The sequence below is a fragment of the Panthera onca genome, chromosome F1 (genome assembly GCF_046562875.1).
Source record: "Panthera onca isolate mPanOnc1 chromosome F1, mPanOnc1 haplotype 2, whole genome shotgun sequence".
Lineage (NCBI taxonomy): Eukaryota > Metazoa > Chordata > Mammalia > Carnivora > Felidae > Panthera > Panthera onca.
The window spans coordinates 70,633,464-70,649,286 of record NC_138355.1 but is presented as its reverse complement, the minus strand read 5'-3'; the positions used below and the strand labels follow the sequence as shown (position 1 = coordinate 70,649,286).

The 15,823-nt window shown below is 58.8% G+C and overlaps 1 protein-coding gene across 2 annotated transcripts; it reads right to left on the bottom strand.

The window, feature by feature from the left end:
- Window positions 1-104: 104 nt before the first annotated feature.
- Window positions 105-7,403, bottom strand: PKLR (pyruvate kinase L/R). Of its 2 annotated transcripts, none has more exons than XM_060644711.3 (11): window positions 7,293-7,403; window positions 6,546-6,728; window positions 4,472-4,563; window positions 4,227-4,358; window positions 3,958-4,144; window positions 3,331-3,601; window positions 3,059-3,209; window positions 2,609-2,761; window positions 2,349-2,515; window positions 1,451-1,632; window positions 105-942 (listed from the first exon to the last, which is right to left on the bottom strand). In XM_060644711.3, the coding sequence occupies exons 1-11, from the start codon at window positions 7,297-7,299 to the stop codon at window positions 836-838; spliced, it is 1,632 nt and encodes a 543-aa protein (XP_060500694.1). In that variant the 5' UTR covers window positions 7,300-7,403; the 3' UTR covers window positions 105-835. The 2 variants fall into 2 exon arrangements, with proteins under 2 accessions (XP_060500694.1, XP_060500692.2); XM_060644709.3 differs by lacking the exon at window positions 7,293-7,403 and adding an exon at window positions 6,865-6,976.
- Between the last annotated feature and the right edge of the window lie 8,420 nt (window positions 7,404-15,823).

Sequence of the window (15,823 nt, the reverse complement as noted above, 5' to 3'; positions counted from 1 at the left end):
CCACATCTGCTCTACAGTAGCAGAGAATGCAGGGCCAGGACCCTAAGTCATCCTTCTCTTGGGTGAAGAGTCCTGGGTTTTAGAATCACTCCCAAACAGCTGGGTTTAGAAAGAAACTAGAGATACTTGTCTTGGCTCCTGGTTTGTGTGGGGACCAAGGTGGGCAGGAAGGAATGTCTGGGTGCAGGAGGAAGCAGCGGGGCCTCTGACCCAGCAAGGCAGGAGGTGGGCATGAGAACAGCCAGGGAGTGGCCTACTGGTGAGGACAGTGACGGGATGAGCCCACGCGGCTCTCTGTGCTCCCCGGCACTGGTCTACCCCAGTTTCCCCCAGAACGGTGGTGCTTTGACGTCACCGTGTCACGGTGAGGAAAGAGGTGGCATTCTCCCCAGGAGATGCATGAGGGCCACGCTGAGGGTATCAGACTGCATGGATATGGAACATTTTTTAAATGGTGACTTTGTGGAGACGGTGGACATGATGGCCCTGTTCCCCTCCTCCCCGCAAACCCCCCCCCCACCCCAGTATGGGAAGCCCAGAGGAATAGAATTAACCAGTTAAGCTAGGATTAAAGGCTCAGAGCATCTTAGGCTGAGAGCATTGGGTGCAGGGACGGGAGGACTGGTGCTTCCAGATGGCCAGTGCTTAATTGGACACAGACTTAAGGGGCCTGCGTGAAATGGAGCGGGGAAGGGGCACCCTGGGATGGGGCTGGATGGCAGATGTGGCCTAGGCAGGGAGGGAGGAGAGCAGAGAAGACGGCCGTGGGGCCGTAGGGGTGTGGGGTGGAGGGGGTGGGGGTCCGGGTTGGGCTGTGTCAGCGGGGCACGGCATCTCAGGACACGCTCAGCACCCGCATGATGTTGGTGTAGCCAGAGCCAGGTCGCCAGCCTGTCACCACAATCACCAGGTCCCCAACGCGGAGGAAGCCATGGAGCTTTCCTAGCAGGGGTGCGGGAGGAAGATGACCATCAGCCATTGGGGGACGCTGGCCAGCCCCACAGTGAGAACCAGCCGCCACCCTCCGTCTCCTCCAGTGCACAGAGTCCCATAGGTGGCGCCACAGAGAGTGTGGCCGCCGCGGGTGTGCGGGGCGGGCGGCTCAGTACTGGGCCTGCTGCCAGTGCTGCCACGCCCCCGGGAGGAGACAGAGTATGCTCACAGCCACACAGCTGGGGGTACGGGGTCCCCCTTGTACTCTCACCTCTTACTCCTTACGTCCCATCCAGCTCCAGCAGCGGCGGCTGGGCCGACCCCTCTCCCACTGCCCTCCTCAGTGTGTCCCCTGGCCCCCGGAGGCCCAAATAGCCCGGTGTCTTAGTGACCTTCTCAGGGAAAATCTGGGACCAGAGGAGGGAGGCGAGGCCCTTCGAGTGGGTGTGGAAAGTGGGGTCGGGGGCCTGATGACACAGACCTAGGGCTGGGTGGGGAGGAAACCGAGGTGGCTCACCACTCTCAATGCCAAATTGGACCCGGTGATCCACGTCGTCTGCCCAGATGGCCTCTGGAGGTTTACTGTAGAGCACGGGGAAGACCCCTCGGAACAGGTGGGCCTGCCGGGCAGCCTGGGCAGAGCGGGTGACGGCAATGACCATTGCCCGAGGTCGGTACCGAGACAGCAGCTGTGCTGAGCTGCAGGAGGTGGAGAAGGTCTCAGAACAGTGAGGCAGTAGTGAGCCAGGAAACAAGAGTTGGGGTTCTGGTCCCAGGTGTCACAAACAAGCTGTGTGGCCCTGGGTAAGTCATCATATACCTCCGGGCCTTGTTTTTCTCACCTGTAAAATGGGCATAAGAATGCCTGCCCTTCTTACCACACAAGGAAGATAAGACGCAATGAAGGATATGTCAAGGCAGATAATAAGAAACTTCTGGAGAAACATGAAACCCTATCGTACTTAACTCACAAACGTCTCTTGTTAATCCTGACGACTCCACGAGAAAAAGTGGTCTATAGAGCCTGGGTGACTTACCCGAGGTCTCAGGGCCGATTTGAGAGCAAAGACTTGAACTAAAACCTTCTGGGACCTTCTGGAACACTCAGCACTGTAAGGCTTTGTGGGGTGAATGTAGAGGACTTGCTCAGGGGCCCCAGATGCCCAGATGGCCTGGAAGCCAATGTGCCCAGTGATGTCACACTGCCCTTCCAGCTCCCTGGAGCTCACTAGCACAGTTCCTGCCGTGCCCAAGGCCCGCCCCCGCTGGCCTCCCGCTCTCCTGGAGCTCCCTCTGCTCTGGCCCCAGAATTCTATCCTTCGTCCCTGATGACAAGGCCGAACCCAGGCCCGGGGCCCGTCCCAGTGTGCCCCTGACCCAAAGCTCTCTCTCGGTGCTGCCGGCGTCCTCCTTACCGGCCAGACTTGCTCAGCACGACAATGGCAGCAGCACAGCACTTGAAGGAGGCCTCCACCGCGCCGATGGCAGTGACCTCAGTGGGATCCCGGCTCAGGGGCGCCACCCGGCGCAGCTCCTCAAACAGCTGTCGGTGGTAGATGGCAGCCTCGGCCTCCCGGGCGATCTGCGAACACCTGGAGGTCAGGCGGGGGCGAGGCGCTGGAGCCCGGAAGGGGCGGGGCTTCCGGCGCATCTGTCTCGGCGGGGCGCCCCCTACCGCGTGCTGCATCTTTACTGCCTCCACGGGAAATTTGCCCTTGGCGGTCTCCCCCGACAGCATGATGCAGTCCGCCCCGTCCAGCACAGCGTTTGCCACGTCGCTCGTCTCTGCCCGAGTCGGCCGGGGCTTGGCGATCATGCTCTCCAGCATCTGGGGGACATCTGGGCGTCAGAGCTGTAGCAGTCACACTCTGCCTGGGGTCCCTGCCCGAGCTACTTCTCTGCCACTCTCAGAGGGCCCTGAAAGCCAGGGTCACAGCCACGAACTGTGTGCCTCTGGCTGTCCCGTTTCCTCGTCTCAAAACGCGGGCTCACAGTGTCTCTTCCCAGCTCGGTCGCTTGAGGATCAAACACTGGACGGCAAAATGTGCTAGAGACCGAAGGTGAGGATGTTCACCCTCCCCCAGCCCGGAGAACGCGCGGGGCCCCCCGAGGGCTCACTCCAGACCTGCGTGGCACACACAACAGGCTTGCCCGCCAGGTTGCAGCGTCCGATCATCATCTTCTGAGCCAGGAAAACCTTCTCAGGTGGGATCTCGATGCCCAGGTCTCCTCGAGCCACCATGATGCCGTCGCTCACCTCCAGGATCTCATCAAACCTGGGCGGTTGGGGTGTCAGGGCTGAGGAAGGGCCAGGAGACGCCAGGGAGAGGCAGGCTGGAGAAGAGGCAGGGCTTTGGGGACGGCTGGGGCCTGGTGGGGACAGGGACCAAGCCTCACCTCTTCACGCCTTCGTGGTTCTCGATTTTGCTAATGATCTTGATGTTCTGTCCTTCCGGCCCCAGAACTTCCCGGATGGCAGCCACGTCACTGGCTTTCCGCACAAAGGAGGCAAACACGATGTCTACCTCATGCTCCACCCCGAAGCGCAGGTCCCGGGCATCCTGCTCGGACAGCCCCGGCAGGTCCACCTGGGCTCCGGGCAGGTTCACGCCCTTGCGGCTGCCCAGGACGCCGCCGTTCTCCACGTGGGTCTCCAGCCCCTCCGGGCCTGCAGGCATGGAAAGAGCCAGCGTAGGTCAGGGGCGAGCCGGGGGCAGAGTCGTGGAGGGGGGGCACGGGGCTTGGGCCCCCAGGAAATCAGGAACCCGTGTCCTATTGTCTGGCCACCTTGGGGCCTGGGCCGTGCACGGAACAGGCACCGGTGGGCGTCCGTGGGAGGGACGACGAACCCGGCAGTCCGGCCCCAACCCGGGTTGAGCCCTCAAGCCTGGACCCCGGGGGCTCCGGGGACGGGTGGGGGAGGGCGCTGGCCAGGGGCGGGGGCGGCGGGTCTACGAGGCGAGGGGGCCAGGGAGAAGGAGCGCACCCCGCGTCCCCGCGGCTGGGGCGGAGGCCCATCCGCACCGATTTTCTGCACCTGGAGGGAGATGAGCCCGTCGTCTATGTAGATACGGCTCCCCACCGACACGACCTTGACGATATTGGGGTAGTCTACCCACACGGTGTTCGCGTCCCCCCGCGTCCGGAACGCCGGGTCCACGGTCACCAGCACCCGGGAGCCCTTCACTAGCTCCACTTCGGTCTCGGGGCCCTAGGGGCGGGGCCAGAGGGGCCGTGAGACCCGCCCCGGGCCCCCCCACCCCCGGCCCCGCCCCAAGCCCCGCCCCTCTCACCCCCTGCAGGACCCCGGTGCGTATCTCGGGTCCCTTGGTGTCCAGAGCGATGGCCACGGGTCGGTAGCTGAGCGGAGAGGTTGCAAAGCTCTGCACGGCCTCCCGGATGTTGGCGATGGACTGAGCGTGGTACTGCGGACCAGCGAGCGGGCGTTTCAGGGGAAGGTCGCCAGGGCGCCCCCCCCCCCCAACCCCGTCCCGCGCAGGCCTTGGCCCCGCCCACCCGGCCCCGCCCCGCCCCGCACCTCATGGGAGCCGTGCGAGAAGTTGAGGCGCGCAACGTTCATCCCGGCCTTGATCATCTCCTTGAGGCGCTCCACCGACTGCGAGGCCGGCCCTGGAAGCGGGGATCCGCTCAGGCGACCTTCTTCCCAAAGCCGGGGGTGGGGGGGTGGGGGGGGCAGCAAACCCATCACCGCGCCACGGGAGGCCGGAGACCCGACCTTTATTCCCTGAGCAGCCTCTACTCCCCCGTCAGCAGCTCTGCTTCCCTCTGCAGCCAACACCTGCCTCCCGGGGGTGGGGGCGCTGTGGGGGGCTCGGAGGGGAGCGTCCTCAGCCGGGCGGCGATGTAGGTGCTGCAGGGCGGGGGTCCCCCGGCGCGGGAGGGGGCAAGGCAGGAGACGGCTGCCGGGTCGGGCATTTGGGGTCCGTCTGGGCCTTTGGAGCCGAGAGGCCTTCTAGGCCCGAGCGAGCTGCCCTGCCTCCCTCCCCCCCCCCCCCCCGCCCCCCGCTCTGCCGACCTCCCCAGCCCCAGCCATCCGTGCTCTCCTCTCTGCTGGAGCGTTCCCATCAGCATGGAAGCCTGTGTTCTCGGTTTCATCACCAAAGACCCTCTGAGCCCCAGTTCCCCTCCGGCTCCAGCCCTGTCTCCTTGCTCTCCTTTGAAGAACAACTCGTCGCAGGAGTTCTCGGAGCTCGCTGCCTCTGGTCCTCCCCCCGCCCCCTGTTCTTCCTTGTTCGGGCTCCAGTCGGCGCTGGCCTCCCGCCTCGCCGGCACCTCTTCCTGCCAGGGTCACCGGGAACCTCGGTGTCGCTAAATGCGGCCACTGGCCCCTCGGCAGCACCTGACACGCGTCCTCACGTGGCTTCCAGGACGCGCCCCTCCTGGCTTCCTGCTCCCGGGGCGGCCGCTCCTTCTCTGCCTCTGTTGCTCCCCCCTCCCCCTCGCCCTTCACATCAGATGCCTGATTCTCTTCGCTCCCTTGGTGGTAGTCTGGTGGCTTCAAATGCCATCTAGATGCTGGCACCTCCCACATTTATATCTGCCACTCGGACCCTGCCCCAAACCCAGACCTGTGTTTCTGGTTGACTCTGTGCCCCTCAAACTCCCCCGCCCCTAGCGAGCTCCTATCTCCTCCCCTCAAAACCTCTCCTCCACCGTCTTTCCTGCTCAGTTGATAATGGGACCTTCTAGTTGACTCCTCTCTGATTCCTTCTTCAGCCCCACCGCCACCCCAGTCTCCCCAGTACAGCCAGGGCGGCCCTAGTGCAGTGGGAGACCAGTCATTCTCCTGCTCATTGCTGGGCCGTCGTTTCCCACTTCTCTGGGTGGGGGGACCCCACTCAGACTGTGACAGTGGCTACCAGGCCCTACATGGCCTTCTCTCTACAATACCTTCATCCGGCCACTCTCCCCTTGATGTCTTCTAACCGTCCCAGCCTCTTTGACTCAGGGCCTGTGTGCTGGCTGCCCCCTGGTCTGGAACTCTCCCCCACCCGCCACAGACACCGCCCTCCTCACATCTCCTTCCGTCTCTGCGCAGATCTGATCTTCTCCCCGCTTGGGACGGCAGCCTGCCCCCCCCCCCACCCCCCGCCCTTGGTCCCTTCCTCCACTCCATTTTTCTTTTTTCCATTGTTCTTATCACTTTTTCACGTGCTAAATATTTACTCCTTTTTAAGTTATTATGTTTAGCCTTTTTCCATTTTTATTATTTTGAGAGAGAGAGAAAAAGAGCACCCGTGGCAGAGGGTCAGAGCGAAGGAGAGACAGAATCCCAAGCAGGCTCTGCAACAGCGCAGGGCCCCATGTAGGGCTCGAACCCAGAAGCTGGGAGATCGTGACCTGAGCCGAGGTCAAGAGTTGGACGGTTAGCTTAACTGACTGGGTCACCCCGGGGCCCCTACAGTTAGTATTTATTGTCTCACCCAGCTGGGTTGTCAGCTCCCCAGGGGTCGGGATCTTTGTCTGCTTCGCTGATCTACCCCCAGGGCCTGGGCCTGACACCTTGGCTGCCAAGCCTCAACAAGTATCTGTTGAATGAATGACCCGGCCTGAGGTCCGGGAGGCTGGGGGGTGGGGGGGGGGTTGCTTACCGATGGTGGCGATGATGCAGGTACTGCGGGCGGCCACGGGCTCCGAGTCGATGTCCAGCAGGCACAGGTGCTCCAGGAAGGTGTCCGCCATGGCGGCCGACAGCTGCTGCCGCTCGAAGAAGGCGGTGCCCAGCTCGTGGGCCAGGTGGGCCCCGCTGACCCGCCGTAGGTACCCGGCTGGCCCTGCAGCAGAAGAGGGCTGTGTGGGCCCCCGCCTCACCCCCCCCCCCTTCATCCCAGCGCTGCGCTCCCGCCCTGAGCGCTCCAGGTTTCCCGGGGTCCTTCCTCGGGCCTGGGCACTCTACATGCATTATCCTACCTAGTTCCAAGGATCCTGTGGAGCGAGTACCGTTACGTGCTCTACAAGTGTCCCCATTTTCCAGAGAAGGAGACAGGGGTTGAGGAAGATTAAATAAGTTGCCCCAGATCATAGAACTTCTAAGTAACAGAGATGGGATGCGTGTCCGGGTCTGACCCACTCCAGCCTGCCCTCACAACCCCGACCTCCCGCCCTTCAGCTGCTGACTTCCCTCAGCCTCGGCCCATCACCATCTCTGGTCCACACTGGCTGCTCATTGTCCGGAATCACCCAGTCCCCTTTCCTAAGGTTCCCGTTTTCTTCCTTCCAATTGGTGGACTTCCCGAGCCCCTCCTCTGAGTTCCCCAGCCCCTTCAATGCTACTCTGGTCCCAGGGTCCCCGGAGCTTGACCCGGCCCAGCCCAGAGGAGCCCCACGTCCAGCCGCACCCTCCATGCTCCCGGGTGCCCTCCTGTCTCTGGGTGTCTCCCCCACACTGTCTGTGGCCGAGGCACGAGGCACGGGGCTAGGGAGCAGTTGTGTGTGCTGGTTAAAGTGTCACCACCAGGGGCCAGAGTCCAGGCAACACGGGCATACCCCGTGGTTCCCGTGCGGCAGGCTCCTGTGTGCTCTGCCTACAGGCGCTGGGAAAGAGGCTCAGGCCAGGGCCCAAAACTTAACACCGGGGAGACTCCAATAAACACAGACCCCCACCCCCACCCCCGCCCCAATGCCAAGGCCCTCTCGGCCGGCAGCAGATGTCTATTATTTGTATCTCTACCTCCGCTCCTGATTTCCACCCTCGTTGCCTCCTATGCAGTGGCTTCTGTTGCCTCTCCTTACCTCCTGGAGCCCCGATCAGGATGGTATTTATGAAGTCCCTTAGGGAATTAGAGATCCTTGACCAAAAGTCCTGGGGTGGCACATTCTCCTGGCGGGACATGCTACAAAGGAAGGGACTATGTGTGGGGTGGGAGCATGGGCAAACTACTGTCTTATCTAAGGGACCAGAGAAGAGAAGAGGGGCACGCCCTGCTGGCTGCCCGGGTCCCCACACGCTGTCCCTCCCCCAGGCTTGCACGTGCTCTGCCCCGTCTCCTGGCATTCCCCCTCTCTCATCCATTTTTCCCAGTAAGTCTTCAATCCACTCATGCTGTCATCAACCTGAATAGAGATTTTGGTGATATGGCCCCTTTTCCTTTGTCCTTTGCTGAAATGAGCCCTAGATGAATCCGGGAACAGGAGGATTTATGGTAGAGACTGGAGCCTGAAGGAAGGGCTTGGGGAGCACTTTGATGGTGTGGGGACAGTCTCTGGACGGGCTCTGATGGCATCGCTGTCACCGGGACGCTGGCTACCTTTTGCTCATTGATCAATACTTATGCACCACCTACTTCGTGCCAGGTCCTGAGGATACAACGGTGGGCAAAACAGGGCCTTTGTCCTCTATGGAATTAGCAGTGTGGGGAGATAGCCTATAAACAAGCACCAAAGAAATGAATATAGAACCACAAAGTTTGTAAGTGCTGTTAAAGAACTGATCAGGGTGTCAGAGCAGCAAAGTCAACAGGGAGGAAAGAGAGAAATGTATTTTATTTTAAAGTTTATTTAGGGGCATCTGGGTGGCTCAGTCGGCTAAGCGTCCAACTTCAGCTCAGGTCATGATCTCACAGCTCGTGAGTTGGAGCCCCGCGTCTGGCTCTGTGCTGTCAGCACAGAGTCCGGGGCCTGCTTTGGACTCTGTGTCTCCCTCTCTCTCTGCCCCTTCCCTGCTCGCGCTCTGTCTCTCTCTCTCTTCCTCAAAAATAAACATTAACAAAATTTTAGGGGCTCCTGGGTGGCTCAGTCGGTTAAGCGTCCGACTTCAGATCAGGTCATGGTCTCGTGGTTTGTGGGTTCGAGCCCCGCATCGGGCTCTTTGCTGACAGCTTGGAGCCTGGAGCCTGCTTCGGGATTCTGTGTCTCCCTCACTCTCTGACCCTCCCCCACTCACACTCTGCCTCTCTTTCCTTCAAAAATAGGGGCTCCTGGGTGGCGCAGTCGGTTAAGCGTCCGACTTCAGCCAGGTCACGATCTCGCGGTCCGTGAGTTCGAGCCCCGCGTCAGGCTCTGGGCTGATGGCTCGGAGCCTGGAGCCTGTTTCCGATTCTGTGTCTCCCTCTCTCTCTGCCCCTCCCCCGTTCATGCTCTGTCTCTCTCTGTCCCAAAAAAAAAAGAAAAAGTTGCAAAAAAAACCCCAAAAATAAATAAACATTAAAAAATATTTAAAAAAATAAATTTTAAAGTTTGTTTATGTATTTTGAGAAGGGGGAGGAGCAGAGAGGGAGAGGGAGAGAGAGAATCCCAAGCAGGCCCCATGCTCAGCTCCAAGCCCCACGTGGGGCTCAATCCCATGACAAGGAGATCACGACCTGAGCCGATACCAAGAGTTGGACACTCAACCGACTGAGCCATCCAGGTGTCCTGAGAAATGTATTTTAGGTGAGATGGTTTGGTAAGGCCTCTTTGAAGTGTGATCGTATTTAAGTTGAGATTTGAAGGATGAGAAGGAGCTAGTGGGGACAATTGGAAGAAAGGAGTTTTTCTGTGGGGTTGGAAATATGTGTCGATGCTCTGAGGAAAGAAAAGGCCTAGTGCTGGGGGCAGGGGGGGGGGGCACTGACGCCGTGTGCCCGGTGGAGGGGCGTACGTGCAGGGGTCAGGAGGCCGGGTGCCCGGCGGAGGGGCATGGGCCCTGTGAGGCTGGAGACACAAGCAGGGACTTGGAGGGCACCGGTGGAGTGGCCTGACCCAGCGGATACTCTAGATGCCTGTCACTGGCAGGTGGGGATCACAGAGTAGCAGCGGCCAGTGTCAGGAGCAAGCCCGGTGGGAGGCAGTGGAGAGACGGATGTGCGATGTGTCTGGACAAGAGCACACAGGGTGGAATGATGGATGCGGGGAGGATGCGGGGACGGGCAGACGGAGACTTCCATCCCCTGAAGGATGGCGCTGGCGGGGGGGGGGGGGGCGCGGGGTCTGGCTTGACCAGTCGGGTAGATGGCAGTGCCATTTACTGAGACCAGTAACCAGTTTGTGGGAGAAACATTCAAGGTTTTAGTTTTATTTATTTATTTTTTTTGAGAGAGAGAGAGAGAGAGAGAGAGAGAGAGCGCGAGTGGGGGAGGGGCAGAGAGAGCGGGGAAGGGGGACAGAGGACCCAAAGTGGCTCTGCTCTGACAGTAGGGTCCGATGCGGGGCTTGAACTTAGAAACCGAACCGCGAGACCATGACCTGAGTCAAAGTTGAGCGCTCAGGCGCCCCTCAAGCTTTCAGTTTTAGCCAGGCTAAGTTCAAGGTGCCAATTAATCGTTACATCCCCAAGCAGACATTAGGATGTGTGCATTGAGCACCGTGGGTGTGCTGGGCCAGTGGTCGACACCTCACGGGTATCTTCTCCCTTATCACCGTGACAGCCTAGAAGGAAGGGAGGATCGATAGCCTGTTTGATGGTGAGGAGACTGAGGCTCGCGGGGTGTGCTAGCATCTTCCGTCGCCACTCCAGATCCTTCCTCTACCCTTGTCCGCTCTGTCAGGGGGCCAGGAGGCTGAAGGCTTGTCCATGGCTTCTGTTGGGCTTGGCCACAGAACAGGAGATGAGGCGGAGGAGAGGGAGGCTGTGCATTCCACACACACCCCCCCGCCTCCCTGCCAGGATGCTGTAGGTCACGGCTGCCACCAGAGACCCTCTCCAGATTCTAGGGGCTCTTCTCTCCCCATCCCCTGGGCCCCCAAAGTGGCACTAAGCCCACTGTTTCTAGATCTGGGGTAATGCTCTGTCCCCTGTGGTTCAGCAGCACCCTGTGCACACCTTTGGATATAACCCTGCTAGGAGATGTTGCTCAATTTATCTGATTGGAGAGAACCCTTAGTTCCTGATGGAACCCTGCCTGATATGCTTTGTCTGGGGCTAGAGATCTTGTCGGCAGTGGAGCTGGGATTCGGACTCAGAGTGGTTGCAGAGGCTGAGCTGTAGCCCCTAAGCACCATCCCTCCCGTGAGACTCTAGTTGGAAAAAGAAAGGGGTCAGGTAGCAGGAGGGACTTACCAAGGGGAATGAGCACAGATCCAAGGCTCTGTTTCTATTTAAAAATTTTTTTGACCTTTATTTATTTTTGAGACAGAGAGAGACAGAGCATAAACGGGGGAGGGTCAGAGAGAGGGAGACACAGAATCTGAAACAGGCTCCAAGCTCTGAGCTGTCAGCCCAGAGCCTGACGTGGGGCTCGAACTCACGGATTACGAGATCACGACCTGAGCCAAAGTCGACTGAGCCACCCAGGCGCCCCCTAGGCTCTGTTTCTAGAAGACAGGAGAAATAAAGATGGTTGAAAGCTGTAACCAGAGGGAAGGGACGTAACAGACTTTAGGGACTGGGGGATTAGGACTTGTGCTTGGGGGTTGGGGAGGGACATGGGATATTTAAGGCTGGCCTGGCAACTTCAGACAGACTGGAAGGCCACCTGGGAGGAGAATCCGGGAGATCCAAACCCCAAGTAGCTTAACAGGAGGTGGGGTTGATGCCCGAGAGCAGGCCCTGTCCTACAGAGGGACCAAAGCTTTGACCTGAAATTGGGTCAAAGAGGAAAAGCATTCTGGCTGACCCCCCGCCCACAAGCGACTGCACCATGTGAGACGTATTTTGCTCCTCATCCAGGGCCAGGCAGCTCTGCGCAGGAGGCCTGGAGGCGACAAAACCAGGCCCACAGGCCTGCACATCCCAGCGGGACCGGACTGTCTGGCTCTGTCCCATGAGAGCCCTCCCACACCCCGAGACGCGCACAAGGCTGCCCGACGCTGGGTCCTGAAAGTCAGGCCCCCGCCTTGGGACTGGGGACAGACAAGAACGTTGGCAGTTAGGTTTCACAAAGTGTGTCGGGCCGGTGACCGTGTGGTGTTCAGGACACAGAGGGGACAGGAAGGGTGGCATGTTGTGTGTGAGGGAGGGGGTCAGGAGGTTGCACCCTGGAGGCCGCAGGGTTGCTGCAAGAGGCCAAGGACAGAGAGTGCCCAGCGCCGGTACACGTGCACACAGACACTCCCAGTCCGCCCACGCGCACGCGCACCCTACCCCCGAACCGGCGCTTCCACTCCCGCACAGACACGCTCTCTCACACGCGCACAAGGTCCCCCCCTCTGCCCCCCAGCTTGAGGACGCTCGCTCGGCAACACGACCCCGGCCGGCCGGCGGGGGGCGCCTGAGAGCTGCCCCGGGGCCCTTGAGGCGTCAGGGGCCCGCCCCCGCCGGCCGGACACTCGGAGCGGCGGTTTTCTCTTCCTTCGAGACAGACCAGCTTCCCCGCGGGGCGCGGTAACCGGCGGCCGCGTTGCCGCTGTTGTGGACGTGCGCCTGGCCGCCGTCTCCGACCTCCGGAATCAGAATATGGGGGGTGGGCCCTGCGGCTGTATTTCCAAACGTTCCAGAATTTGAATTTGTTCAAACATATTTACGTTTATTTGCATAAACACTTGTGCAATATACAAAACTCAGAGGTCCAGCGTGTGGGTGAAGTTTCTCCCTTCCCGCCCCCAGCCCCGCCCCCGCCTCTCAGCCCTCCCCCCGCTCCAGGGCGTTCTACCAGATTTCTGGAGTTACTGAGTCTTCTCTCAGAAATGGACTACACAGGTACAAACAATATATGTCCCTCCCCTCCCTTTTAGATATAAGAACATTTTGTTTTATTATGATTTTTTCACCCATCTCTGCCCAGTGTGGGGCTCGAACGCGCGACCCTGAGATCAAGGGTCACTCCCTCCACTGACTGAGCCAGCCAAACACAACCTGTCCCTTTTTTACGCAAGTGGTAGCAGGGCACTGTACCCTCCATTCTGTACCCCACCTTACCCTAGAGCTTGGACTCTGTGCATATGGAGAGAGCCCTTAGTTTTGCCCACGACGTTTGTAATGGCCTCTCGGAAATCCCTCCGTGATCTCTGCCCAGAGAGCAGCTATAGGCTGAGGCCAGTCCAGGCCCAAGTCTCTTTGAGTTTTTCCAAAAATTGTGTAAAATATACACAGGCTAGAAATTGCCAGGGCACCCAGTTGGCTCAGCTGGTGGAGCGAGCGACCCTTGATCTTGGGCCGTAAATCCCAGCCCTATGTTAGGTATAGAGATTACTTAAAAATAAAATCTTCGAAAATTTACCATTTAACCATTTTTAGGTGTACCATTCAGCAGCATCGAGTACATTCTCAATTTTGGGCACTATTTCCAAAATTTTTCTCACCGACTCAAACAGAAACTTCTGTCCTCATGAAACACTAACTCCCCGTGCCCACCCCCCACCCCCCCACCTCTATTCTCCTTCCTGTCTCTATGGGTTTGTCTACTCTAGGGACCTCGTGCAAGTGGGACCGCGCACTTCTAGTCGACGGCTTCTTTCACTTAGCACGTTTCCACGGTTCTGCCATATTGTAGCAGGTGTCAAATTTCCTTCCTTTTTAAGGCTGAATAATATTCCACAGTCAATCTAGCCCACACTGTGTTTCTCCCTTCATTTGTGAATGGCCCCTCGGGTTGTTCCCGCCTGTCGGCTGGGGTGAATGTGTTGCCGTGGACGCGGGTACATGGCCTGGAGCCTTACGTGAAGGCCTGACTCATTTCCCCCCGGACTCTGGTGTTGCCTGTGGCGAGAAGAGGGACAGGGGTCTGGAGAGGAGGGGCAGAGGAAGCAAACACAGCCCACCGATGACCCCCCTCGCACGGAGTGCAGCTGACGGCCTTATGAGGCCCTCCTCCTTCCCAGTACGCCCCCACCCCCCCTCCCCTGCTCAGTCGCTTTAACGCAGGCACGGTGGCCTCCGCCATTCCCACACGAGGCAGGGTGGCTGCCCCAACGTGCCCTCCCTGTCTGTGGGGCCTGTCCTCCCCCCTGCTGGCCTAACCGCTCGCTGCTTCGGGCCCATTTTGTCTTTCCAGGCACCGCTGAGGCCTTCTCCAAGCACCCATTGACCACTGTGGGCTTCCCCTACGCTTTGCTGTCCTCTCCTCCTCAGCTGTGACACATTTGACTTGTCGGACATGTTCCCACCCCACCTAGAAAGTCCGGTCCAGGACAATGTGTCTGCGGTGCCCTGGTCTATTCCTAGCGCCCAGCAGGGGCTCAGTAAGTGACTTCGCGTGGCCAGGGGCCCAGCTCTCGGGGTGGCTCACCTGTTCCAGCCTCTCCCCTGGGAGGTGGACCCTCATGCCCAGTGGCCCGTCTCCCACCCTGCGGGGCAACTTCCTCCTGGACCTTCTGCTGCAGCCAAGTCAGCCTCTTTTCCCTGCCTTCCCTCACTCCCTTCCCTCACTCTGACCTGCCCCTCTCCACTGTGTCTGTATCTTAGTGAACCTGAGAGCCTCCCACTATCCAAAGCTAAGCTCGGTCAACAAAACCTGTACGTTCCAAACATTTCCCAAACCCTCCCTCTCACCCTGTGCAGTGGTCACTACCATTGCTGGTAAGGCCCCACCCCCACCCCGCCAGGGGCCCTCCCACCGGGGTCAAAGTTGTCTACGAATCAGGTCTGACTACTCTGCTCTGACCTAGGACCTCACTGGCTTGTCAGGGCAGGCAAAGACCCAGCTCACTTCTCTCGCTGCACCCCTCCCTTTCTGCATTCCCTGGCTCGCCCCTCCCCACACTCCCCAACCGTGGCTCTCTCTCAGTGCCATGACCTGGCACACACTGTTCCCTACACCTGTGTGTCCTTCTTTATCTTCTCTGTTAAACAAAATTCCTGTTCAACCACCCCAGTTTCACCTCCCTTCTGTCATCATTAGATAGGTTTCTTACCTCCTTCTTCAGTTAAATGTAAGATACTTGTCAACAGGGGTGTAGAGCTTACTTAAGTACATAAATAAATCAATCAATGGGGCGCCTGGGTGGCTCAGTGGGTTGAGTGTCCCACTTCTGATTTCGGCTCAAGTCATGATCTCATGGTTCGTGAGTTCAAGGCCTGTGTTGGGCTCTGTGCTGACAGCACGGAGACTGCTTGGGATTCTCTCTCTCTCTCCCTCTCCCTCTGCCCCTCCCCTGCTCATGCTCTCTCTCTCAAAATAAGTAAACATGAAAAAAAAAGGCTAGGTAATTAACCCTATTCACACAACCAATAAGGATTTGAAGTAGAGTTTGAGGGGTGCCTGGGTGGCTCAGTCGGTTAAGCATCTGACTTTGGCTCAGGTCATTATCTCATGTTTCATGAGTTCGAGCCCCACATCAGGCTCTCTGCTGTCAGCACAGAGCCTGCTTTGGATCCTCTGTCTCCCCCCACTCTCTCTGCCCCTCCCCTGTTTGTGGTCTCTCCCTGTATCTCTCAAATTAAATAAATAAACCTAAAATTAAAAAATGAAGTAGAGTTTGAACCCAGGAACACATCTTCCTGCCCATTTCTTCCCTTGAGCCCTGGAGGCTTCTCAGGGGGCTAGGGGAGGGGCTGGCCCCAGGACCTTCTCTCTTCCCAGGGAAGGTGTGTTTAGGAGGCCTTCCCCCATGGCCCTGCCCAGCGTTTCCCCGCAAGGATTAGGCTGGCCCGGGAGAGCCCAGGGCTCTTATCCTACCCACACTGATCTAGAGTCTCCAGACATCTCCCAAGCCCCCTAGGGAAGATCACTTCCTGGAGGTCCCAGGCTGGGGATGAGGGAATGAGAGTTCTCCTTTGGTTCTTTAGTTCTGGGGGACACTGCCTTCCCCATGTTAATCCTCTCTCCCATTTCCTTAACCTGGAGTTTGCAATGACAATGAATTAATAACTCCTTGGATTTCAGTGGACTTGAATATTTATAAAGTCTTTCCCCCTAGTTTGCCACTTTTGACGGTCCACTCCGCTCTATAAGCTAGTTACATAGGACATTTGTGCTTTGATTCATTAAGAGTACACCTAGGCCTCCGAAAATACGCCAGTGTTCTCAATGGACTTCAGAGCCCACTCTGAGAAGTCACGGGGCTTGCTGAAGTT